General features: G+C 37.2%; 1 protein-coding gene across 1 annotated transcript in view; it reads right to left on the bottom strand.

The window, feature by feature from the left end:
* Dhc64C (dynein heavy chain, cytoplasmic) overlaps nt 1–27,698 on the bottom strand; it is a 196,692-nt gene that overhangs the window by 77,052 nt on the left and 91,942 nt on the right. The window contains 12 exon segments of the mRNA XM_072306491.1: nt 959–1,194; nt 2,265–2,294; nt 10,094–10,182; nt 14,249–14,372; nt 14,816–15,002; nt 16,352–16,583; nt 17,027–17,153; nt 17,355–17,488; nt 19,438–19,720; nt 22,378–22,587; nt 23,248–23,433; nt 24,963–25,296. Coding sequence (XP_072162592.1) covers nt 959–1,194; nt 2,265–2,294; nt 10,094–10,182; nt 14,249–14,372; nt 14,816–15,002; nt 16,352–16,583; nt 17,027–17,153; nt 17,355–17,488; nt 19,438–19,720; nt 22,378–22,587; nt 23,248–23,433; nt 24,963–25,296 — 2,172 coding nt within the window.

The following is a 27,698-nucleotide window of genomic DNA, read 5'->3' as shown; positions in this document are numbered from 1 at the left end:
TTTAATCCTGTCGTTGGTCTGCATAGGGGCGCTTACACGTTGCCAAATGCCGCCTAAAACACAGTGTTGCCATATGTTTCTGGCCGCTTCTTTTTCTTTTTAAAACCGTTTCATTCTTAAACTTGGTTTTTTCTTTCGTAAAAAATGTTGAAAATCCTGTAGGCGCCACCTTGACACGTCATTTTCAAAATGCTGCATCTCGGTCAAATTTTAAGCTACAGAGCTCAACTTGGTCTTGTTTTATAGGTAATTACTAGGACTATAACCTCACACAAACTACATTTTGATACCTGCATTCTTTCGCCCTCTGCGGAAAAAGGGGCAGTACTTTTGGGACACCCTATGTATAAGAATTAATAAGCCGATGAGCTTTTTCGATCATAATTAACCCTCTTCTGTTAGTTTAATTTATTTAACATCTCTGAACTATTGAAGAATAACGAAATACTTCTGCTTTTCCAAATTTTTAGTGACATAATAGACTGCCCTGAGATTTTGTCCATATTTAATATCAGGGCTCCTAGTAGAAATACAAGGAATTCTCAGAATACTTTCCACCTTAATCTATCGCATAGAAACTATGATCATAAGTCAGTTGTATGCCATCTATCCGGTTTTGGTAATTCTCTGCTTTCCTAGATTGATATTTTTCATGTATCCATTTCTCAATTTAGCCGAGCTATTAAGGATGATTTCAGTCTGTTCTAATGTTTTTTTTAACCTCCTTGCCTTCTTGTTATTCTTTCGTCTAATTCATTTGTTATTGGGCTCTGCCCGTTAATAATGTAAATAAATAAATTGATATCCTAAAATTTACATCTTTTCCTTTCAGTGGACTTCCACTTATTCGCGTCATAAATCAAAAGATTTTTTTTTCTTCTTTTAACTTGTTCTTCGTTTCACTTTTGATACACTTACACTTAATGTAGAACACTATTGCTCTGGATTAAAATGCTACCTTAAAATATGTGTAAAAAGCCCATCTGTCCACTCCCGTGTGTTGGGATCCAAAACACCATAGAGTGCTTCTTTGGAGATAGCTTTAGGGTCAATGACATGAGCGACTCCTTCTATGCCCTCGTATCTTTCAAGGGAACGCAGCAGAACTCGCCATGCCGTTGATTTTCCAGATCCACTTGGACCGACCATCATCAAACCATGATTCAAATTGCAAATTTGGTACAGTTGCAAAACCTAAACAAAATGGAATAGAGTTACATGACACCATCTGAGGTAGTACAGTTAATATTTACATCCCTCCAACCAACAACAAATCTACTAAAAACCTGATTATACATTCACTTAAAGTAGATAGTCAGAAAAGGCCACAAAAAGGACAACTTCAAACTTTTAAGGGAAGTTTTGCAAGCCAATTTGCAAACAGAAAGAATCTCATGGAAAATGGTGGCATTTACATTTTTTTGCACGAACTGCATCAGAATTAGAGAGAACAGCACTCGCCAGAAAAAGTGGTGGTAATTCTGCATGCCTGGTGCTGTAGGGTGGCTCATCTAGGTCGATGGCAGATTTTTATCGCTCCCACCCCTAAACCTGTTCCACCTGACTACAAAAAGAAAAAAATTCAGCTTGATTGGAGCATTTCAAAGTGAGCCTCCTTGGGCCTCTCACTCATACATGCTATAAATAATGGAAAAACGAATACATAATGATGGTTATTAATTTGAGAATTGAAGGGATTTTTTCCCTCATTCTGAATTGATATTGCTTTATTTACTATTATTACTTTATTACTACTGAGTCAGCTGTTGCCAAGTCTCAACAGCTACCATAGGCTTCTGTTTCTGCCATTACTGGGGAGAACATATGTGATACATTGACACAAGAAGACTTGTACCTTCACAATGGCAGGTTTATCCTTGATAAATCACAGTGTATATTTTCTGAAATGATAAAGGAAGAGAATAATCTTTTATTACGCTTTTTACACATATCGAAGTCAGTTTTGGGCCTGTTTATGATCTACAGCGAGGAAGTTAACCGACATCACACAAAACTACGTCTAAAAAAGCATCACAAACTATAAGACTACAAAATTACGACCCAATCCATCTTTTGTGTCTTGCCCATTTTATTACAATTAAATATACTATACTCCACAGTGACCAAAGAGGGTCATAAATATATACGAGATTATTCAAAATGATTTGATATTGAAAATGATTCAGCACTAGAAAAAATTAAAGGGTGCCTGCTGCTATGGAACTCTGCTTGCTGAGAACACTTTTAGTATGAAGATCCATTACCTTTTCAATCCATGTTTCTCCCATATACGACTAGTGAGTAAGCATGAGTGAAAGAAAATGCAAAAGAAAATTATTTTAATTAAGTGCAAGATTAATAAGATGGAGTCCACCTTGAAATGCGGAGGCGATAAGACGTGCTCCTCGCAACTTTTTCTCCTACTGCTGTGTCAAGTTTACCACAAAATGTGATTTATCAATTTGTGCCAACTAGAGGTGACACCGAAATGAGTGATCGGAGCCCTCGAAGGCCTCCAAAATAGGAAAAACGCTGTCCGCAGCCTTCTAAATGCCAGGCAGAAAACACCCCTGTAATTCCAACATGTGCTCTCTGCGGAGGGATGAACTTTGGAAATTACAAGGGCTGTAAGACTTATTGTCAGATACGAAAGAAACGAGTGGGTAAGCCTGTACCCAAGACCCAATTTGTTAACCCTCAGATGACGAACCGGGTCTACAAGGCCCGGCGGTTTCTTGTTTTTCGCGCCACGGCAGATGTAATTGTCCGAGAAGTCTGTCCTTCACAAATAGCTCTACAAAAACCCTTAATAACATAATCCTTGGAGAAAAAATTTTTTTGAAATTTTTTTTTTTAGGCACAGCCATTTTTTACTTTCTCGCTCCCCTAGGGTAGAGGAAGTATTGTCATCCTGCAAGGGGAAAAAAAAGTTGAAATTTCATGTATTCTAGACGTTTTAAGGTCCCAGGAGTCAAAATAACCATACTTGAAAAAAATGTGTCCGTCCGTCCGTCCGGCGTCCCCCAAATCTGTGTACAGCGATATTTCAGAATCTATCAGTTCGATTTCATTCAAAATTTGCACAGAGCACCATATCTATGGTCTCCTTATGCACGTCAAACGATTTTGGGGTACGCTAAAATTTGGGGGGGGGCTAGGGCAAAAGATCCATTTTTTTTTTGTCTACCCCTAGAATGACTAACCCAGGTCTGCAAGGCCCATATTGAGAATATATGGTTATTTGATAGTTGCGATGCTTTGCTCTCGGTGTTGTGAAGAATTTTATGATTTTCATACTTCGCCTTCCATAACCAAGGTCCCAAAGTCTCTTTCCACCCATGAACTGCCCCCCTCCCCCTCTTAATCTCCCCCTCCTTTCCCCAGTCCCCTCAGATATAGGAGCCTCTTATTATAAACACATCTGTGTATCTTTTTTGAGATTTTCAGAAGTTACATTGAAGAAACATTATTACTCCTAAAAGTATACTTGAATTTGAGAGGGACGGGGCAACCTAACTCACCCCTACCCCCTTTCCCCCTTCCAGTAGCCAAAAAAATTAGTACTTTCCGATTTGTTTCTTTCAGAGTTTTGCACTTAGTAGGTTTATTTCTTTTAATTTTGTGAAAAGAAAAGAAAAGTCAAAAATTTATTGTTGTTCTTTTTGAATACTTTTACATTATTTTAAATTTCTCGACAAGTTAGAGCAAATTTTGGATAGTACAGTGAACTATTAGATAGACGCGGAACAAAATTTCTTGTAAAGTTTTCAATGGCTTTCCTGAGGTTTTCCTGTGATTGTTGTGGCTGAGAAGTGGTCATTAAGATAATATACTGTCTAAAAACTGTCAAAGCACCATGCGTTATTTTCTTACAACTAAAAAGTAACGCCTTTACATATTCACCGTATCACAGAAAGCACCTAAAATTATAAGAAAAATAAGTAAATAATTAGTCTGATTATCTTGACCTTCCGTAATTTATTTTATGTTTTGTTTTTCCTAAAAATTTTCCTACTTTTGTATACTGTCTGTCGTTTGTCCGTGTTTTGTACGTCGCCTTACTACTGCAATCATTATTCTTAATCTACTTTTACTTTTTGACAATCTAAGAGTTTATACGAGTTAATTTTAGGTGTTTGGGGACTGGGGAGAGGAGGGGGAGATTTAGAGGGGGAGGGGGGCAGTTCATGGGTGGAAAGAGACTTTGGGACCTTGGTTATGGAAGAAGAAGTATGAAAATCATAAAATTCTTCAAAACACAGAGAAAACAGCACCCCAGCTGTCAAATAACCATTCAGGGTTATCCAAAAGTCACCTACCACCCCTGTAACTTTTTTCCTAATTGAGATAGAAGTTTGAAACTTTGGGAATGTTCCTCGGTTTAAGGTAGCAACTTTTTGGTCCCCCCAAAATTTTGGGGGGCGGCCTTCCCTAAGGGGGCCAGGGGCTAACTTTTTTTTCAAATGGCAACCCCTCTTTTGTGATACTTCATTCGAAAGATAATAAAAAAAAGAAAATTTATGGCGCAAATCGCAGGTCAAAATGTTGATTTTTGACAAAATGGCGGCCGGTCAAAGTTCAAAATGGCGGAAATTTAGCATCTCCGTTTTAGATTGGCGGATTGTTCCGAAACTCAAAATCCTAGAGTTTTTCGGGACGAGAAAAGCGATTCTGGCATTAGTTTTCCAGAAATGTCAGTCCTTTTCAAAATGGCGGCGGTTAAAATGGTGGCTTAGAGCAGGAAGTGGATGTTTAGGCTACTTATCGTCGGATTTGTATAAGACTTGGTATCCAGGGGTATTTCGGCACGAGAAGAACGAATCTTTCATTGGATTTTTGAAATTTTTAAAAACTTTAAAATGGCGGCAAAAATACGAATGGCAATGGTAGATGCGGATTTTCCGTTATTTTTCCGCCACCATTTTGACGATATTCAGTGTTTCAAAAGGGTAATGAAAGAGTAATTCGTTTCGAGCCAGAAACCACCAGAGTATTGACTTTTGTGAAAATCCATCGGTAAACAGCCGTGATATGGATTTTCCGTCATTTTTTCTCCGCCATTTTTGAGTTTTTTAAAATTTCAAAAATCCAATGAAAGATTCGTTCTTTTCGTGCCGAAATACCCCCGGATACCAAGTCTTATACAAATCCGACGATAAGCAGCCTAAATATCCACTTCCCGCTCTAAGCCGCCATTTTAACCGCCGCCATTTTGAAAAGGACTGACATTTCTGGAAAACTAATGACAGAATCGTTTTTCTCGTCCCGAAAAACCCTAGGATTCTGAGTTTCAGATCAATCCGCCAATAAAAAACGGAGATGCCAAATTTCCGCCATTTTGAACTTTGACCGGCCGCCATTTTGTCAAAAATCAACATTTTAACCTGCGGTTTGCGCCAAATATTTTCTTTTTATATTATCTTTCGAATGAGGTATCACAAAAGGGGGTTGCCATTTGAAAAAAAAAGTTAGCCCTCGCCCCCCAAAATTTTGGGGGGACCAAAAAGTTGCTACCTTAAACCGAGGAACATTCCCAAAGTTTCAAACTTCTATCTCAATTAGGAAAAAGGTTACAGGGGTGGTAGGTGACTTTTGGATAACCCTATATATTCTCAATACGGGCCTTGCAGACCCGGGTTAGGCATTAGTGTAGGTAACAACGGTTAGTCATCTAAGGGTTAATCATCAATCTGTTGCCCCACAAAATCTGGCACCTCTGAGTAGGCTTTATTCCCAAGTTTTATCAACAGGCAGTAAAACGAAAAACTCGATCAATTCTCTGTCAACCGTAGTTCCGATCCCCATCATTCCTATTAATCAGAGTAGTTATGATAAAAGAATTAAGGCTCTATAGGACCTCGTAGAGAAGCAATCTGAGCAAATCAATCGTATGATGAATGTGGTTGAGACCCTCCTCTCTGCAATAGTGCGTGGCTGTGGTGTCAATGTCACAGATTAGATTACGTCTTCCTTACTTTGTTTTTTCGGGGCAATATCTCTCTTTGTGTTTTTGTAATTGTTTGATCATAGTATGAGGTCATATATTCCTCACATCTTTTTATATTAATAGATTTAGTTTTTCTCCCTGATCGGTTTTTCTAAATCTAAGAAGTAGCAATCAAATACATTAGAGACACCCCTCTCAGTATTCATTTCGTATTGGTCGACTTCGTTTTCTTTGAGTTATCTACATATCGACGGTGTAAGTCGGCAATCACATAACTCGGAAAACGCGATTTTTCAGGGGAGGGAAAAAACTCTCTACATTCCTCATTTTTGAGGGTAGAGGGGAAATAATTGTTGAAGACAGCAAGGATAAGATACTTTATAAGACTCTATCATCATTTTGAATAATATTCTCGTCTGTCAGGAGAAATGACCGAAAAACCGAGTTATGTGTTTAAGGAACTAAGGTCCAACACTGAATTCCGAGGTACATGGTTGGCGAATTACTGATTCAAACTATTCTTTGCGGATGTTAACTGAATAAAGACTAAATAAGACTACCCTCACTTTAAAAGTAGCCTACAGTTCCTTTTAACAAACTTTAATTGGTAGCAAATCTTAAGAATAACACCGGAGGACAATCGACTCGGTTAATGACGTTGCAGACTTCCTGTCGTACTTTTTTTTTTAAACGGAAAATTACTCAACGGCAATTCTTTAAAACTGCCGTAAATTTTCTTCTTTCGGCGAAGAAAATTCTGTATAAACTTCAAGGAATGATGTCAATTGGTTATCTTTTAAAAAAATAACATAGAAGCGGAGATTTTCAGACACCGTGAACGAGATAATAATGTGATTGCGGACTTACGCCGTCGAATTACGAATTAAAATGGAATGAAGATAAAAATAAGCGGATACAATTCCTCAGTTATCCTTCGGATTAGATGTTAGATGTTAAAACAATAATAATGTTTTTGTTGTTTGAAGATTCCATGATGTACTAACTTTTAATATTCCCTCCTAAACTGTTCACGATTCTTCCTGGGAGAATGCGCGTTGTGTAAAAATGCGGCGCGACGGCACGAGTTATGTGTTATTGGAATTAATGCCGAGATATGTGTTTTGAGTTCTACGTTTTGAGCTAACTTCCAGATTTTTTTCGACTGAAATATTTTGATAGCAGGTAAAGGGCATCTACTACACTTCATTTCTGCAGCTAACTCAAAATCGCCAAAAATCGAGTTATGTGATTGCCGACTGACACCGTTGATATGTAATTTAGGTTAATCTAAATTATAAGAAATAGTAATTAAGATTTCAGTTAAGAACAACGGGATATACTCTTTTCAGGTGACACTCCTGGATGTAATTATACGTATATAATATGATAAATCGAATTAAAAAAGAAAAGAAAAAGATTGATATGATAAATCTCAAAAAGCACTCCTTGAGTAGTAGTAAAAGGTTTACTGACTAGCACGACGTAGCTTCGCATTTGGAACATGAATCAGCAATAAAGTCAGAGAAAATATTAATAAAATAATAATATAAATTTGGAAGGGGTTATTCCGCGGTACGGTACTGTCAGATGAAACGTTATTTGGCGGTATGGTACCTTGACTTGAAAAGTATCTAAGGTGCCTTTACCGAATAACTTTATGACGGCTAATCGGAACATTTCCTACCATGACTTTTAAACCACTAACCTTAAAACTTACTAACGCGAAGGTGCCTTTACTCGATGACTTTTGAAACGCCGACCAGAAAATTTCCTACTGGAAGGCTAAGGTGTCAACAGTAAGTATACATGCTTCAGGCAACATTACAATGCTAGGTACCTCAGGTTGAATGTAAATGCTCTTAGGTAATTCAGTGCTTCGATTTTCACATAAACTCTAATTGTTCTCCGCAAGCACTTCAAAATTTCTGCAGACTAATGCACTTAAAAAACTTTTGAATAGTGCATTGCTATTACATGCAGTCACCAACTTGACGAAAGCACTAAAGATCAGGGAAAAGTTGCGAAATTTTTACGAAGGCCCGGAAATAAGAAGCCAGTTTCAGACGCGAGTACTGGTGGGTCATTGATTTATTTCCTAGTTTAAATAATTTCTCCAGATAACAACAATAGATCACTGTAGATGGTGTTTGCTTGCTCATCCAGTGGAAGCATCTTACCTGCAGGAAATTTTCCGATTAGCAGTTCAAAAGTTATCTGGTAAAGGCATCTTAGCGGTACAAAATTTTCTGGTTAGCAGTTAAAAAAGTCGTTCGGTTAAGGCACCTTAGTGGTAAGAAATTTTCCGGTTAGCGGTCATGAAGTTATTCCGTAAAGGCACCTATGCGATACTTAGAGGATTTTCTGGTCAAGGTACCGTACCGCCGAATAACGTTGTATTCCATGGCACCTCCAACCAAATAACGTTTTATCCAACGGTACCCTACCGCCGATTAACGTTTTATTCAACGGTACCGTAACGCCATCCAATAAATTTTAGAAACCATGCTCTGCTTTGTTCCCTAAAGTATGAAGTTTCTTTTGGAAGTCGCCACTCAGATTTGTCTGATCATAACTGATGACCAAAGGGTTAAACAATTGGTTTAGCAATCCTCACCTGATCAGCAAAGTCTCCAACATTCATTTGTTATCATTGTGTGTTTATTTGATTTTTTGTTCAACATGTTTCTCATCAATCATCATTAAGCGAAAAGTAGTAAACATGTTTCTCATCAGTTACATTCAGGCGAAAAGTATAAATGAATTTCTTTATTGTGCTCTTTTTGTATAGAATTTAACATAATGATTTAGGGATTCTTGGAATAATTTGTGCACACAGAAAAAAGAAAAGTCACATAATAAAACCAGCCACTATGGTTAGACCTTGTGTCTGATGGGGTCTTATTAGTAAATAAACTTGAATGCTAAATAATCATTTGAAAATGAGAGAAAGAAGGAAAAGGGGAAAAAAGAAAGAAAAAGGATGACAGGAAGGAAGGAAGGAAGGAAGGAAGGAAGGAAGGGAGGAAGGGAGGAGAGGGAGGGAGGGAGGGAGGGAGGGAGGGAGGGAGGGAGGGAGGGAGGGAGGGAGGGAGGGAGGGAGGAGGAAGGAAGGAAGGAAGGAAGGAAGGAAGGAAGGAAGGAAGGAAGGAAGGAAGGAAGGAAGGAAGGAAGCAAGCAAGAATGTAGTGTTGATCTCTGAATTAAACTTTTGCCGGAGCTGATTACTTTGCTCAGATTGTTAATGCTGGGTCTCTGAAATAAATTGTCCCTGAATAAAAGAGACTTATTAAATGGGTACACACAAGTAGGTTAAGAACCAAACTTTATGGCTTTAATTCATGATTAATGATACATGACTCTGAGGCTTTTCTAAATTTCTGGAAGTTATTTAAAGAGATGAAATCGGTTGAGACGAGGGCCTCCTTAAGCCAAAGGCGCCTTGAAGAGTTATTACATGGATAAACCATGGAACATTATGTTCAATTAGAAAAGTACAACTCATTGACTTAGAAGTTGAGAAAATAGTTAGTTGGCTCTGGTTATGAGACTGTGCAAGTGCGCAGCTTCACCTGTGTAAATCTTTGGTTCTATATTCGAGCGAGTTTTATGTGAAAAATTATTCACTCAACAAAAGGTTCGGAAATGAACACCTGAAGAAGGCATAAATATTGGTGAGTAACACTGGTGAAGTGGCAAAGATACAATGATGTCATTTGTATAATGGGCCTGTTGCAAACTTTTGCTAGAGCAAAAATAAGAGTTGTTTCTAATAGACCATCAATGTATTAAGAGGAATATTAATTAAAAAAGTCAAAAGGCCAATAGACAAGTTTTAAACCAGAAAAAAACATTACATGTTTTCTATTCTCAGAACAGAAAATGCGGGAGTCAACTCTTGAACAAAATAGTAACAAGAATTTTTAGCATGGACTAAATAGAAGTTAATTTGGATTTTTGCCACTTAACCAATGGTAATTGTGAACATTTAAATCTTGTCTAAGAGTTGATTATCATTCTTTCCGGTGTGTGATAAGTTTTCCTCTGGAAATTCTAACGAGAAGAATGTTACATGGTGTTTAAATTCAAATCTTGTCTAGAGGCCCATTTTAACACTTGGACTGTTCAGGGAAAAATCATCGGACTCACCTTTTCCATCCAAGGGGTGCCTTGCTCATCTCCTTCCCCACACACAAGGAACTCTTCTTGGCAAACCTTACGTATTTGCTCTTTCAAGCCTGAAAAATAGTGGAAACCAATTACTTCTTTCAGCTTGTCAACTATCCAAATGGTATATATATGTATAAAAAAAAATATTTCCTGGCCACTTCAGGGTTATGATGAATAATTTTTGATCTCGTGCAACTAAAAATACATGGCAGTAGCACTTAAAATCATTTAGTTGAGATAAAATTTGGATAGAGTAATCAGACAGCATGACACAATCCCGCAATATTTCTTTATAAAAAATGGATAATCCAAGGAAATTTTAAGGATTTTTGGGCAAATTAAGAACACTTGAACAGTCACTGATCCATTGCCTTGGGATTATTTTTTTGCCTTCCCTACAAAACTTCATTAAATCTGCTATCAACTGAATAGTCCTGAAACAAATCTGATGCTGAAAGTTGAGATATGTACTTAGCATCCAAAGCGCGTTTTTTAAGAAAACAACAAAATACAGTTGTTACAAGCTTTGCTTGTTCGCAACTTTCAAAATCAAGAAAAACGCAAAATCACAAGATAATTATGATAAGTTTCGATCAATCAGATTTTAAAGTGAGCTGAAAACTTCGGAGATTGGATGAATTCTTCTCAGATTGAATGAACTGGACCAAAAGCTTGAAATTTTCAGATTGTCAACTTAATATCATATGATTTTGAGGAAAAATTTCAGTTGAGGTTCAGAAGATGAGAAAGTACTTTCTGGATCATGAAAAAGTAAGGGGAAACAGTAATTTACTTGCAAAATCAGTAAAATCTCAAAATACATTGTTTCTTTGGAAACCCAATGAAATTCCAAAAACTGTTTTTAAGCAAAAGAGAAAATATGAATATAACCGTGGCACTAGCTGAGATTTGCAGACTTTCAGCTTTTGATCAAATTGCAAAGGCTGTTCCAAAAGTAGTATACAACATATAACTTCAAAAGTAAGCTAGGTAGAGGCTTCTTCTTGATTTTGTTTAAAAGATAAACCTATTAGGTTTCTAATGTGAGCAAGATCAATTCATTCAGTTGAAAATTTTAGAAGTTATGGAGGTTTGAAAAGTGAGTGTCACGTAGCCGCCTACGACTTTTAACAAGGACTTTCTGTCGCCAAAATTGGTCTCTGGAACTAATGTCTGAAGTCTAGTGTCACATCTAAAACAACTTAGCGACCCTGAAAACTACTTAACAACATTTTACCATAATTGTTATTGGACTAGGAGACCAAAGGATCCAAAGGGCAAATGGCCTGGTCATCAGATCGCACTCCAAAAATCGAGAAAGTCTGCCAGTGCAAGGTGACCCCTTGATGCGCATGCATTGCAGTCACACTGTGGTTTTTGTTCCGTTTTGGGATAATATGAAGTTAAAAAACAAAATAACATTGTTTTACCAAATCTTGTCTTCCTACACATCTGTCACCAAAAATTAGTACAGTACAGAACAAAAATTACGCAGTGGCTTCGATGTACGCCCGTCCACTACAGGGTTGTCTGGCATTGGCAGGTTTCCCCTATTAAAAAGATGGCAACCTCAATTTTTGCAATTCGTCTCAGTTGTTATACATTATTTCCACTTTGAACAACAAAGGAAGACTGCTCGATGAAAAAGCCTGCCATAACCGCAGTAATGCGTGATTTGATTCCCATAGACTTTGATTTTTCTTGTAAGCGATGAATTCATATTTTTCGTGACCAGTCCGAAAAAAAAAAAAAAATTTGAGGTCTTGGTTGGGAGTTTATTTTGGTGCTTTCTGTTGTGCGCAGATCGTGTTTTACAAGAAATTTTGAGGTGAAAAAATACATCAGAATGCTTAAATTGGTACCTTGTCTAGTGATCCATAATTAGGTTTGGGCTTATTCTGCAGAGGCGCCACGCCACTACACTGAGATAGGGTGTATGTGAGAGAAACGGGGGGAGGCGAGGAACAAACGATGAAAGACAAAGAGAACAAGCGAACTTTCGCGATTGAATATCATTCACCGTTGTATGATATTCGACGATTGTGCATTTTTTTAAAATGATATTCGACTTCTTCGTTGGTCTCACCGGAGACCAGTGAAATCCATCAATTTGAAATTTCGAATTCACCTCGGGACTTGAATTCGATTTTTGAATTGATGCAATCAATGTCAGAAACTTCATCTTTCACCAGATTTTTTGTTTTGTCACTTCTATCTGTTGTTGTGTTTTGTCAATTCAAGTCTGCTGTGTTTGCAATTTGCAGCGTTTCGGTGTTTCGTATTTTTTTATTTTCTTCTTTAATTTCATTTAAAAAAAAATCTGAACTCTGATTGGCTCCTGCTTTCACCGATCATCGGCATCACTCAGCATTCATCGATTCATTGGATGAATGATATTCGATCGCGAAAATTCGCTTAACTACTCAACATGGAGATTTGAACTCCCCACTCTCTGCTCTAATCGAACAGATTTGAAAAGACTGCATGGGCATTTTGAGATGAGCAGTAATTTTCATATTTCCTGACAAATGCATAGATTCTTCCCAGATAATGATAGCAGTAAATAAGTGAAAAGATTTCCTCTCTCGGTTGACAGTTTGAATTATCCTTCTGGGACATTGAGAAAAATATGCAGTTTGATTCTTAAGACTGCAAATCGTCTACAAGCATCGAGAAAAACGAAAGAAACGAAGAATTTTGGTTAAATACCACATAGTGGCGGTTTTCTGCGGTTCAATCTTGGGATTATATGTACTTTACGTATCAGATCTGCATGTTTTATATTTTTACATCAGAAGATATTAAAATTTCGAATCATATATTTTCCTGCTTAGAGATACATTTTTTTAAAGTAAATCTTTATCTAACAAGCTCCGTGAATTGCTGCTACTAGATGAAACGGTTCAAATTTTCCCGACAAGCTACAGGTTAATCCGTGCTAATGATTAAACTACCAAGCCATGGATCTTGATTGAGGTGTTTGAAAATTTCCTTTAATACTTTAAAACTTTTTAAGAGAATACTGCTGGATTTTTTGCTCAAAATTATCATAGAATACTGTTGAAATAATGAAAAAAAATGGAACAAAAATATGCGAACTAATTTCCATTAGGCGTATTTTGGAGGGGTAAAATACCACATATTTTGCAATGTTGCAAACCGGAATATGTAGTTGGGTACTTATCACCATCAACCAATGCATCAGCCTGGACGGCTGCTCGAAAAATATTCTCAATTAATATTACTTAAACTAGGGGGCTATGCTCTCTGGCCGCTGCGCAGCCCAACCCCCTGAAAACACTCTGCGCCATCAAGGAGCCGCTTTACCGCCCTTTTTTTAAGCTTTTCATCAATGTTAGTTTTTTTTCCCTAAAAAATTACGATATGAGGTATGTATTGCTTTTTAAAAAAAATTATTTTTGTTTGTGTTAAATAACGAAAACAAATCTGATTTCAAAAGGATGCACTTAACTTTGATCGATTAATGAAATATTGCCGAAAACAACGACAGATGACTAATGGGTCATAGTGGATTATTTCGAGCGTCCAGAATTGAACCCACACCTTGGGCCAAATAGGAGAACCACTTGACACCCCAGACGATTCATCTACAGCCAAAACTAACACATGAATTTTGAATCTTGCGTTCATAGAGAAGAGCTAATGTGCCACTCGGCCACTGCACAACCTTCTGCGCAAAGTGACAGCAGTTGGGGAGAATTATGCAAATTTGCTTACTTTTACAGCATGATAGTAAAAGAACCTGGGTCCTATTTCCAAAATCTTATTAAAGCAGGCTCATCTACGGACAATCATCTATCTCTTGTCAAATTCTCGTCTCAAATTCACTCATCATAAAAATTGGGCCAGCTGAACGGTTAAATGAACTGTGACAAAAAATAAAATTTACATTGTTCAAATGAGAGAATTCGCATCTTTACCACTTAACATACAAGAAACTGGGTCATTTTTTCAAAATCTGAATAGAGCGGGCTTATTTAGAGACAATTGCCTGTCGGTGGCCGCAAAAATCGTGAAAATCGGCCCGGTAGAACGCTGGAACTAAGCGTTACCAGAGATAAAAATTTAGGAGGCCCGAGAGCTTATAGTAAAAATAATAATAAAAACTTATACCTGACATTTCTGCGCGTGTGTATTTAACCTGAGGGAAGACATCATTGAGTAAAGAGAACAATAGGGGTATATCTTCTGCCACAAGTTTAGGGACCATTGTCTCGCACACCGATTGAATTAGAATCTACAATGTAAACAAAGAATTAGCAGTTCAATATTGTGGAACTTATACATTTGGCTTGACTGAATATTGTAAAATTGAGGAGATAAAAACAGCAACAGCAGTAGGAAAAACAATTTTTAGTGAAGAATAGTTTTAAGTGGTTTCAATAGCTTTAAATAAAGGGAAATATGAGAGAAGAAGATGGAGAAAAAGAAAAGATAATGCTTACTTTTCTATGAGAGGACAAATACAGAAACTCCCAGCTGAATTTACGGTAAAGGCATTACTAATGGTCGGAGCTATGTAATTTGTGAATGCAATGAGATAATAACTATTTATGATAAAATTCACATTTAGTAGACTTGGTATTTACTGAATTCTCTTCATTAAAAATATAAAACATCTTTGATTAGATTTCTTAAAATGATAAATACTCTTTTACAGATCTTAAAAAACTAAGTTACCTCTTGCTCAGGAAGATTTTCTGCTATTGAAGCTTCATCCATATTCAAATCACCAGCATTTTTCTTGTGTTCTTTGATCCTTTGAATACGATCGCGTTTTACATTACCTGCCGAGACTAGCACAGATTTTAAAGCTCTTAGACCAAAATCATAATGTGACTGGTTTGAGAGTTGTTCATCACAGAGTCTGAAAAGGGATAGATTATTATATAATTTTTTTACCAGTTCTTCTCTACAATGATTTTAAGATGAAAAGACTGGAACAATAATAGATGGGAAATGACCTAAATGGAAACTTTGTGTGGTTCCCTTAGATTTGCTATGGTAAATGCATGTGAAAAATCCGGCCCACAGCAAAACCTGTAAGATGAAAGCAGAAAGCTTTTCGGCGAACTTAACCGAAAACATGCTCACAAACAAAAGATAATGTTGTGAAATTGGCAACCAGGTGGAGGAGGGTGTCACACTGATTTTCGACTTACCTTAGTGTGCAGAGCAGCAAGGCAAATTGCTGTCAAGATTTTAATACAGTAAAAAAAAGGCCCACCTTCTCCTTTCCTACCTTTTCATTGATGAACATCATTGGGATTAAACAATTTTATCCAACTTGAGAAACTTTTGGTCGCAGGAAATGTAAAAAATCCTAGATGTTTGGTAAAATATGCAAATAAAAAATACCACAATACTGAGGATGTGTGATAAGAAGGCATGGATGACAAAGGAAATGATGGAGGTATGGTTGCTTGAATTAAATTATTCTGTGAGATGCATAGAAATGTTTGATGAATAAATAAATTTAAAATAAAGCCCATATATGATTATGAATTCTAAACCTGGGGAAGCAAAACATACGGCGAAACGTCTAATTTTTTGTTTTATTGTTTTCAGTCTTATCTCCCCAGCTTTAAAATTCCTCATAATAAATAAATAAATGTATGATTTTCTAACAGTTTGAATAATTAGTCAATACTTTAAAAACGAAAGTAAACCATGATCTCCTCTATTGAATATCACACATATTCAAGATAAGAAGAGGTTGGCTGTTTAATTTAAATTTCTTGAAGTTCTCCAAATGTTTAAATTAGTAAGTTTTTTCCTCTGTCCGATGAACCTGCTTATAGCAAAACCTATGTTGCTAACAGAAAAATATTCCTGCTTTGTCAGATTTCTTTGCAACTAGATGCCACTTTGTGTCATAGTTTGATCTGAATTTTTTTTTATCAATATTCAACCAGATTACACCTTAACTGCATTACAAAATGAGACGCCATTTCTATCACCTTCTGCACTAACAGGATAAACTAGTTGTTCCTGGGAATTACTGGCGATTTAGATAATTTGCAGTAGACTGAACTATTTTTGTAAAGAATCATGTAAAATCATTAGTAAACACAAGACCAACTGAAGACAGGAAAAATGTCTGATAAAAGTAAACTTCTCGTCAACAATTGGATCAATTTTAATGCAGTGAGCGTTGTAAAAAAAAAGTCTGCTGCACATTTTCATTTGCAAAGAAAGTTTCATTGATATACTAACTTGAAAAATGGCACAATTTTGCAAGCGAGTTTCTCGGCAGAGCGAAAACCTTGTGAAAAAAGCATTACTTCCGCAATCAGTTGTCGATCAGGTTTCGTCATTGCAAGAGAACGGAACAACTTCTTGAGGTTATCTGGAAGATTGGATCGTCCCGCATAGCCAGGGTTCATAGTAATGAATATAGCCATGTCTGGTGAAACTCGAACTTGTTTTCCAACCAGCTCAACAGTAACTGGAAATACAAAAAATCCCAGACGAATAATCATTTCATAGGAAGACAAATCGAAAAGAAAGAAACACAGATTAGAGGAAAGAAGATCTGCTTACAAAAGAGAAAAAAACGCACAATATCAACAGAAAAAAGGTATTTTTGGGGGCTAAATTTTTCATATAAAGGCGGGTTTAGACAGCATGCCAAGTTGCTCGTCAGGCCGCCTGACATCAAGCTTGACCAGTCCTCCACCAAAGCGCTCCCTATCCTCACTATACAGCATATTTGGGAGATGGTCAGGCAACCGTCCACCATTGGAAAACCGTCTGAACGCGCCTCAAGAAATCTAAACTCTTCAAAACAACATTCAGTCAAAAGTAATGTAGATTTAAAGAGATAACAGATCAAAATCACCAAATATCATCCATTCATCATCACCTTCAGTGTCCCGAATACAAACTTACTATTTTCTTTGTTGGCATCCATTTGAGTCTTCAGTGTTTCTTGGATTGTCTGAACTTGTTGCGAGACAGCTGATAACATTCTTTCTTCAAGACGGTTGAATTCATCAAAACAACCCCAGGCTCCAACCTGTTGAAGATAGGTTATTCAGTTAAGTGATTGAACCAAGTAGATGCGAGTTTTAAAAAATGTTCAAAAATAACAAAACTGAACGCATTTTGGCCCCGAGGCCATCATCTATAGCGGTGAAAGTACAAATAGGCAAACAAGCAAGCAAACTAAAGTAATTATTACACTGTCACGATAAGTAGAGAGGAAACAATCCTGTACCTGACACAATCCAACAAAAATTCTGCCCATGGCTTGAAAATCGAATGTTTCATCACAATTAAAGACAAGAACAAATCGACCGAGCTGATGTCCAAGGGCTTTGACAGACTCTGTTTTACCTGTACCAGCAGGACCTGAAAAAAATAAAGATGAATTTCATATACATATGATTGCTAAAGGTCTTCAATGGGTCGGTTGCGCCCGTCAGAGAATCGTGTTTTGATGCTTGATTCATATAGATTGGCTAAGAATAACAAAATCTGTTTGAACTGCAAATCTGGACGTTCAATAAATTAACCGAGATATTGCGCTTTGAAAAATTCAGTTTATGATGTCATCCACCGCGGTAGTGACACCTTTGGTTTCTTCCAGGTTTTGCATTGAGTGACCAGTGCAAATGTGTGCCGCCCTCACTGACGAAAGCAAGGTAGAAGAAACCAAGGGTGTCAATATCGTGATGAATGACATCATAAACCAAATTTTTCAAAGCGCGATGTCTTGGTTAAAATTGAACTTAGAGATTTGCAGCTCAAACAAATCTTATAATTCTTAGCGGATCTATAAGAACTAAGCATCAAAACACAATTCTATGACCAGCGCAATTGACCTATTGGCATGAATAATTGCAGTAGAATAAGGTAAGTCTTGAGAAAGTATGTTGGGGGCTGTCCATCAACTATGTAATGCCAAGGTGAGTGAGTTTTCATAATTTTGTGACATAGGGTGGGAGGATGTTAAGCTCCGCGTTACATAGCTGTACGTTATACTAGATTTTATCTTTTCTTTCTCCTTCATTCTACTTACATGTAATACACAAGTTTTTTCCTTATTATCCTCTCGTTCCTAAAATACGGAGTCTTTAATTGACAGGAGCTATGCTCTCCGCCAGTTTTCAGAGAGAAAATTTATCTTATGTTTTTTAGAAAAAAAAGGGGGGGGGGTTGTCGAGGAAAATTTTACGTAATTATTTTGGAGGTGTCAAGACCAGCTTTATGATTGCATTACAAGGGGTGGTGCGTGTCAAAAAATCGGAGAAATCGTGTTACATAATTTATATGTAGAGAGCCCCTTGAAAGGGTGAACATATTTTCAATGGCTTGATGATTTTAACGGAGACAAGATAATTCAGATCAGCCGTCCAACAGCGACATCTTGAAAATGATTAAAAATGGAACTTCGGCGCCAAACATTTTTATCCTTAAATTCAACCCCCAGGAAACAAATGTAAGTATTTTTAGCACCCCACCAGCCTCCTATAAGTGCTATTTTGGGAAGAAACCCCCTGTTTCTCAGAATTTTCCGAATGATGGGATCTCTCTATTCATAAGCAGTGTATTAGATTGAAAAATCACTTTTCAAGTTTAAGAGGCCTGTGAGTGGAATCATTAAAAAAATCGGAGGTGAGTTGTGACTTCAAATTAAAATTCTAAGCAAAAGAATTACTTAGAATCAATGTATTGAACAGTCTATTCTTCTGCACTTAATTAGGATGATACCACAGTTTGCTAAAAATTCATTGCGACATTCTAGCATAGGTTCTTGCATTTTAAGTAAAATCGCATTGCTGAACACACCTTCATAACAAAGACCTATGTTTGCATTTTTTCTCAGGTTTTCTCAATTATTTTCCTGATTTCTAGTCGAAATTTTGATTCACACCCGTGATGGTTCCATCTGGAGAAAAAAGTGATTTCTTGGTCCACCTTAGGCCCTTTTGAAATCCTCCTTTTGGAGAGTGTTGGGGAGCCGAAAAAAATATTTTGTAGTGGTAGGGGGTCTAATTAGATTATAAATGTTGGTTTTTCAAAGATTCATCTTGAGTCATTTCTTGAGTACACTTAGGTGGACAGAAAGGCATCACCCTGTGTACAATGAATTGCTAAGGAGATGAAAGGAAAATTGAACTGCAGATTTAACTTGGAAATTAGTGAATGATAATGTTCAAGCAATGCAAAATTGTTGAATAATTAGCCTGAAAGCTTCTCTTTAGGTGGAGAGGGACCATGTAAGGAACGGGGAACACAAAATACCTGGATATTACTGAACTAAGTTACATAAGTAGCGCAGCCTCTTGTGAACTTACCAAACGGAGAACCTCCTAATCTTGCCTCCAGGGCTTGAGTCATCGTTAGGTAACATCTATCAGTTAGAGGAGTTTGAACTAATCTATCCTGGACACCCAAATATTCAAATCCATAGTAGAATTTGGCATTTGCCATGTGAATTGTTAATTGCCGCAAAACTTCGTTCTGGCGTGGATCAAAGTAAAATCGCATTTCACAGAGCCACTCAAAAGAACGAGGACTTGAAACACCATTGTGGATCAGCCGACGCGTGACCGTCCTTTTGTGGACAAATTCGTTTATCTGAAATCAATAATGATATCTTTGTCAAGTCATTGTGTACAAACCAACGGTTTGACTTGGAAGCCAGTGAAAATTAGAGAGTCTAAATGAGAACTAACCAATGATTTATGGACTTCCTTAGTGTTAATCCTCTGATTTTGTACAACATTCCTTCAAATACCTAACTCAAATCTGTTGGAAACTAAATAAATTCTGCTAACTCAAATCTGTTGGAAACTTAGAACAAAAACAACAAAATCAAGTTCAAAATGATTAAAAATCACCTAACCACAAGGTAAAAGAGATTAAGGAACTCCTAAAGAGTCTCGACAGGGTTTCTATTTTTTTTTTCACTTTTCAAAATCCCAGCCTCTTCCCTGTATTATCTGTGCAGTGTTTTGAAAAAATAACTCTCTACTGAAACACATCTATCATGTGACTCAACCACTCTGCCGGGACTTGGGTCACTGACAGCCTAAAGAAGCTACCTTTGCACCGTTCTCGTCTGAGTGAAATTCGATAAAATTGCTTTGCTTACACAAGATTCCTTCAGGATCTTTTAGCAGGATGTCAGCACCATCATTTAAGCAAAAAATCAAAATATTCTGTCTAGCTTTTTGAAAATACATGGTCTGTCCGGACATTGTTGATTATCTCGCCATCAACGGTTAATAAGAAGTTCGGGCCTGGGATTATCTTTGCATGGACTCTCCGGAGTGCAGGTGCACAGCTGGATTAATACGAGTTCAATCAGACGTTGGTAAGTTGCTGATTAGTGCGTGTTATTGTGTTGTGATCATCGGATTTCGTTTTTCCTAAAGAAGAAGTTGAGAGGAGTGGGGTTAGAAGAGTCAGTGAGAAAGATCATCACAGGGGATGAGGTTTTGGTCTACGAGTACGATCCTGGGACAAAAGTGCAATCGTCAGTTTGGATCGCACGGGGGACTCCTCGCCCGATAAAAACTCGGAAGAGTTGCAGCAATGTGAAAACAATGTTAACTGTCTTCTTTGATCATGAGGGTGTTGTCCATCATGAATACGCTCTTGAAGGCCCCTTAAGCAACGTAAAATTTCTCGGTAAAGCTTTCTTCATTGATAATAGAGCCTTGGGGAGTGTATTCATGATGGACGACACCTTCATCATCGAAGAAGACAGTCAACATTGTTTTCACATTGCTGCGATTCTTCTGAGTTTTCATTGGGCGAGGTGTCCCTTGTGCGATCCAAACTGACGATTGCACTTTTCTCCCAGGATCGTACTCGTAGACCAAAACCTCATCCCCTGTGATGATCTTCCTCGCTAACTCTTCTCACCCCTCTCTTCTCAACTTCTTCTTCAGGAAAAACGAAATCCGATGATCACAGCACAATAACACGCACTAATCAGCAACTTACCAACGACTGATTGAACTCGTGATAATCCGGCTGTGCACCTGCACTCCGGAGGGTCCATGTAAAGATAATCCCAGGCCCCAACCTTTTGACTCGTGCCATAGCTCCAATCTGGGGCTCTCTGGCACGTGTGAATGAAAATAAAAAAATAAATACTCTAGAATTTCGTGTCCCTGAGTTGAATGATGCAAAGAGTTCATTGTGAATCAGTACCTTAAATTGAGTAGTGGGCTGTTAATGACCAATAACTGATCATATCCATAAAAAATGTATAAAAACTGCAACTTTTTGGCCCCCAAAGCCTCCAAGCAATGCAAATCAGAAAAAATAGATTCCTCGGTCAAAATTACCTACAGATCAACACCTATGACAACCAAATTTTTCTTACCCTTAAATTGAGTAAAACATGGGCCAAAAAAACAGTCAAAAACGTCGTAACTGAGTTTACGGAGCCTTGGACAATTCAGGACCCCACTCAATTCATTTCTTGTTAAAAAAAACACATCAAAATCGGTATGCTTGTTGTATTTTGTCCTTCGGATTGGAACTGTCAAAAAGTTGATGGCCTTTTTTCCGCCTTAAAAACACAAAAATTGATTTTATTTTCAAAGAGCTGGTCAGAATACTTGGATTTTTTGCTTAAATGATGGTGCTGACACCCTGCTCCAAGATCCTGAAGGAATCTTGCATAGGCAAAACAATTTTATTGAATTTCACTCTGGCTAACCAAGTTGGCTTGTAAAAATTGCGTCAAGGTTCACTATCACACAATCCTAGTCTACAAAATATTGGGCTCACTGAGAGGAGGACTGGCTCCAAAATCCCCGTGGAAGTTCTTTGAGATTCAGTCCTGTGGGTTTTACAGGGAATAGAAACTCTGCATGTGCATTCCATCCTTCAAAAGTAACTTTCAGAATGAAACATCATTCACTTTCAAGCCTATTTAAGTTACATTATCTTAATGGAGTCTGTTGCTTTCATCGGATAATATGATGGGGGATTACTTATTAAGTTCAGATTGCTGATCAGAGCCAAGATACAGAGTCTTCATTTACTACATTAAGTTTCCATGCAGTATAAAGCGATTAGAATGCTAAAATGGTAATTTAAGTGTGTCAGAAGTAACTCTTCTTGGTGAGAATGACTGATACAAACGTTGAAAAAGTCAGTTTTCTATTTGAGCAAGATGACAATGTCTTCTGATAAATCTTTCTATCTTTAGTAAGTTGGCGAAAAGGTAAAAAAAAACCACATAAAGGCCTAAAAACCTTAGAGATTAATCTTACCAAGTGTTCAAGTTTCCTACGTCGTAACGGTGGTTGCTCTTGGAGTACTGAATCGGCCAGAATAGTGAGTGTTGACTCAACCTGAGAGAGGACAAGTTCTAATGGTTGCATTTTGGCTTGTCCACTAGCGGTGCTGTTGCTAATTGTGTGAAGAGCTGCTTCCACATCTTCGCTCCATAGAATTTGAGCTGCTAACACTACAATTTGAGCCTGAAACAAGGTCATTCATTGTAAGCAAGTCACAGAAGTCACACCCTGGGTCCCTCAACTGTTATGTTCCCAGGCAAGCAGCACTAGTGATAGCGTGGCAGCTACTGGCGCTACTGGTCTCTCTCCCCACTCCATCTTGGGCCATTGTTTATTCGCCAATGGTCGTTTTTGTCTCCTTCTGATTCATGTTAAAAAGCTCCCAAGCTGTCAAAATGTGATTAATAGTTAAAGTTTTGACCCGTTAGGGCATCAAATTCCCTCCAATAAGATGGTTCATTGCTTGTTGTACTCGGATTGATTTTGTTCGTTAGAGTTCTCAGTTTATAGTCGTCCCCTCATCGTTTATCTGTGATCACAATCTTTGCAATCAATTCGTGGATGCAATATCAAGTTTTTAGGGAGAATGTCTGCACGCTATCCAATGTCGCGGAGACCATACCCAGAGGAAAATAGATGAAATACGCCTGTGACCCCTCACTTAGCCTCACAAAACTTAGTCTCTTAGCTCCAAAAATTGATTAATTAAGCTGAAACTAGGGACATTGGTACATTATGATGCGAGGAATCCATTACTGCCATTTCTGGAAAAAGGGCACGTACGCGTATATGCCCCTTTTCCGGAATAATCCATAATTATGATCCAAATAGTTAAGACTTTACCTGATACTTATCACACCATTGCATAAATTTAATAGGGTCTATTGAACCATCTTTGAATTGTTTGATATCCTGAACCGCTTGAGCTAGATATGAAGCAAGTGTAATTCGCATTTCTCTTTCAACACAAGTCAGCCACTCGTTTATTTTCGGGTTGTTGGTGGTTGAAACAGGGGTGCAAAATTTGACCTAAAAAAACAAACGCAATTAAATGTACCATAGTTGTTCAATATGAGACTTCTAATTACTGATCAAGTGAGAAGCTGTAATGAAGTCCGGAATTATATGAGCAATGAATATTCAAGTGCTTCTCAAAAGTGCAAGAATTGAAAATTACTGAACAACCTTATTTATGGTAAATTCATTTGGCAATATACAATCTGTACAAGCTTTGAATGTTCTTAATCCTGCAGACCAAAAAGTAGCTGCTATTTTGCATATATCTTGGAAAATTTTGCTTGAAGGGGGGAAGGGAGGGGGGGAGGAAGGCGGATTCTTAAAGTTTTGAGTCTCTTGGATACTATTTTAAAGCAATCCTGCCTACCAATTCACTAGTTTAGAGTAGAAAATTGACATTATTTGATAATTTCTTTCGCTTTCTTTCATTAGGGGCGATTTTGCCCACTTTTTCATGTTTCATTTATTATATTTCGCAATTTGCAGTTTTGCAAGTTCAGTATTACATGAAGAGCAAGTTTTCTTTTTTCTGACTGAGCGATAGAAAGTGTACAAAGTTCACAGGAATTTTCCCAGAATTTTTTGAACGATATCAAGCTGCCAAAAACAAGTTCAGCCATCTGCAATTTGTGCTCTCATTTAAACGCACATTGGCAACAAAGTCAAGATGATGTCCGTAGAAGCCCTACAGGGAAAAGGTTCCAGTCAGTTTGGCTGTGACATGAAGAGTAGCTTTCGAATGTAATAGAGTTTGTGTGGCTATCATTTCTCCAAAATTCAAGAGAGCGTTGGTTTCATTGATAACATGGATAGAATTAGAACAATTAGCTGGATTTTTCTACTTCTTTTCCTATTGAATACCCCAAAAACATAAATGTTGTATAATGGTGCGCAGTATTGGTATGCTTGTATACAGCTTGCTTTCTTGTTAATTCTATTTTATTGGCAAATTATACAAACTAAAAAAGTATGATTGAAACCAAACAGATATTTCCAACTTAAAAAAGCGAGAGAATAGTGATCAACATTAGAAAAAAGGAGCCATAGAAAAAAAATGCGAACAGAGGAAAAACAAAAGAAAAAAGATGACCCTAAAAAAATCAAGGGCGAAGTAAAAAGTTAAAAGGTGGCAGCCATTTACTGAGGTTCTTCATTACGAGAGCATTAAATTCTAGAAATTCTTGATATAAATGTATGTAACACTAAAGGATCTATCTCATGAGACTCTGATAGTTTTCAATAAAGTTGCTTCTGCATTTAAAACCATTCCTTCGCTAACTACGGTGATTTTTGGCTTCATCCATGTATCTATTACCTTGTACAATTTGTAGAGCATTTTCATGGGGAACTAGATGGCAAACTTGGCAAGAATGTTGAAGAGTATTTATTCATCTCTCCATAAATTTAGCACAATGAAGAATCTATTAAAAATCTTCACATACTCGAAACAAAAAATTAACCAATAGTGTAGTAATGTACATTTGAAGAGGTGAATTAATATCAGATAAAAAATTGAGAGCTTTACGAGGAATAAAGCTTACCTCTTCTCCTTCACGAGATGCAATGCCAGTTATAACAGTGCTGTCATCATTCAGCAAAATGGCTGAAACACCTGCGAACATTTTTTTAAAATGTTTCTGTAGCCGTGCAATGTTTTTACTGTTACCAATGATTTCCAGTAAATCTTCATCACCAACAAAGTAAAACCTTGGGAAAGACGTCCTTTCTCTTTCAAGATATTCGCCTAGGGCTTTTTGAATCTTGCCTAGCAAGTCCGCTAAACGTTCAAGAGCACGCTGAACTCCTTGAATATTGAGAACATCCATCACTTTCGGGGATTTGGCCACTTTTTTCATCAAATTCAAAAAATCAGAGCTAAAAAAGAAAGGAAAAAATGTGGTTTAGATCCAAACTAGACCAGTGAATAATTGATATGTTTGTTGTGTTTGATTCATTGGGTCAAATCTGAATGCTTTTACCATTAGTCGGGTAAAATAAAAAAGCTTGTATTATTTTATATTATTTGCATTATCTTCTTTTTGACCTTCAAATATGAAAAATCTTTAAATATTTAAATAATTTTCTCAGAAATTGAGCAGGGCAAAAAATTGTCTTTTTCATTCTGAATTGAATTTAGCCCTTCATGCCCTGGTGGCACGAATGCGAATCACCAATTATTTAAAACTAGAAAGTAAAAAATTCAAGGAGGTTTCCAATGTTTCTACAATTTTGAATATTATGAATCGTCATACTAGACATTACTGAGTCATTATCAGACGTAATTATTTCAAGATTGTATGTACACAGAAATCCTTTTGAATCAGATTCTCTCGAAAAGAAATTGCAAAAAATCGTTCCTCCTGATTATCTGCTTTCGCGATTTTTTACCATTGATCCTGCAATACCAGAATCATTAACCAAGAGTACTTAATTTTTTTCTTTAAAATTGTTGCCCGTAAAATTAGAAAATAAAAGGTAAATTTTTTCTGGGTTCAGTTCAATCACTTTTCATTGCTTTTTTTTTATAATGTTTCACACCCTGTTTACACCTTTAGCAAACTTGTTTGCAAGAATGCATAACAAAATGATGAAAACTCTTAATAAATACTGTAAAACTCCACACCAAAAATCTCTTGGTAATCATGAAATTCATGAGAATGGAAAAATCTAGGAGAAAATTACGCAAACGTAGGATTTATCCTACAAATAAGGATAAATAGTCACTGATTCAGGGGTGTAAAGAGCCATGTTTGCAGTTGAAAAACTCATCAGGTTTGAAATTGGGGGGATGACTTTGGTGGGGGAGCAGCCAAGTATGAATCTACCGATGTGTTGAGTGTTTTCCTGCAATGATATGTTTTCATCACAAGATCAACTCCTTCCATTTTTCTTTTCTCCTTCCCCCCCCCCCTCATATTTCATTTCACCATTCTTCTTTTGTCTCCGTACCTCCACAGTGGAAACATTTAGAGGACGAAATAGAAAGGAAAGCAGAATTAAGTATTGTGAGAAAGCATGGGAGCCCAAGCCCACTCAAAAAATATCCTTCAGGGTTCACTCAAAGTTTCGGGGAGGAAGGGGGGTTCCAATGTGGCCAGTATACCTCAAAGGGAGAGGAGAAAATTCTGCTTTTGCCTCACTTCTGTTACCGCACTCCTGTCCCAAGAGGAACTTCTGTCAAAGTTATCAGGGGCTATAAAGAAATGGAGGAGAGGCTTGATCAAGGTACAGGCAGATTTAGACTATTGCTCTCTTTAAAAATTTTACTTTTTTAGGGTTAATCATTTGAGTTAAGAAAGATTTATGTACTGCACAAGCTGAAAGATGCACTTTCTTGCATTTATTTCTTATCTTTTAGGGGGGAGGGGGTAGGGGGAGCAGAGCTTAAAGTAGTGAGAAATTCCTTTGTGATATTATTCTGGATTTCATTGATAAGTAACATAATTTGTAAGTTATTTAATATTTATAATAATAAATGTTCAAGTTTTTCAATATTTGAAATAATAAATACTTAAATTATTAAACATCTACTTTAGGTAAAATGGTTGGCGAAACACTTGGAGCCTAGCGCTGGGCGTGTCTGCTACTCCTCCCATTGCATCATTCCTCTCTAAGCATTCTGTGCCTACTCAATTCTGAGCATAAACCCTCCCTAACTTCCTCTTTCCGCTTTCTCTTCTGGCCATTTACAATTAAGCCGATTTTCTCTGCAACTGTGAGACACACTCTTTTGTGTTAAGTGTGCTTCAGCTAGGTATCCTTTTCCTTTTTCCTCCCCTTTCTTTTATTTATACTTTTTTCACTAACTCATGTGATCTCACTAATTTTTCTTTGTGATTCCTGAAGTTCTATTTATAAAATGTTTTTCTTTCCCATGGTTAGGTTTCATTTTTAATGAATCCCTTGATAGTCCTAAGAATTTGGAAAATCGCTTTGGGCTACTGATGAGAAAAAGTCTCTAGATGAGCCACTGCATTTAGATGTTTAACCCATTAAGGGTCCGTGAAGCACTCTCAGGGAGTTGGGTCGCATAGCGGGCAGGAGGCATAGCCCCCTAGTTGCTGATAATAAATATTTAAATTATTTAATAATTGTAATTATAGATGTTTAAATTAGTTAATATTCGTAGTAATAAATGGGGTGGGGATTTCAGAAGAAATGAGGGAGTGCCAACTCCCTGGAAGGCTTTCGGAGGATAGGGGACTTTGGCGGTTGGGTGTCGCGCAGCGCAAGAGATAGGGTGTTTCTTACATTTGAAAGTTGAGAAAAATTCAAGT

The sequence above is a fragment of the Bemisia tabaci genome, chromosome 1 (genome assembly GCF_918797505.1).
Source record: "Bemisia tabaci chromosome 1, PGI_BMITA_v3".
Classification (NCBI taxonomy): Eukaryota; Metazoa; Arthropoda; class Insecta; order Hemiptera; family Aleyrodidae; genus Bemisia; species Bemisia tabaci.
This window is presented reverse-complemented; position numbering and strand designations above follow the sequence as displayed.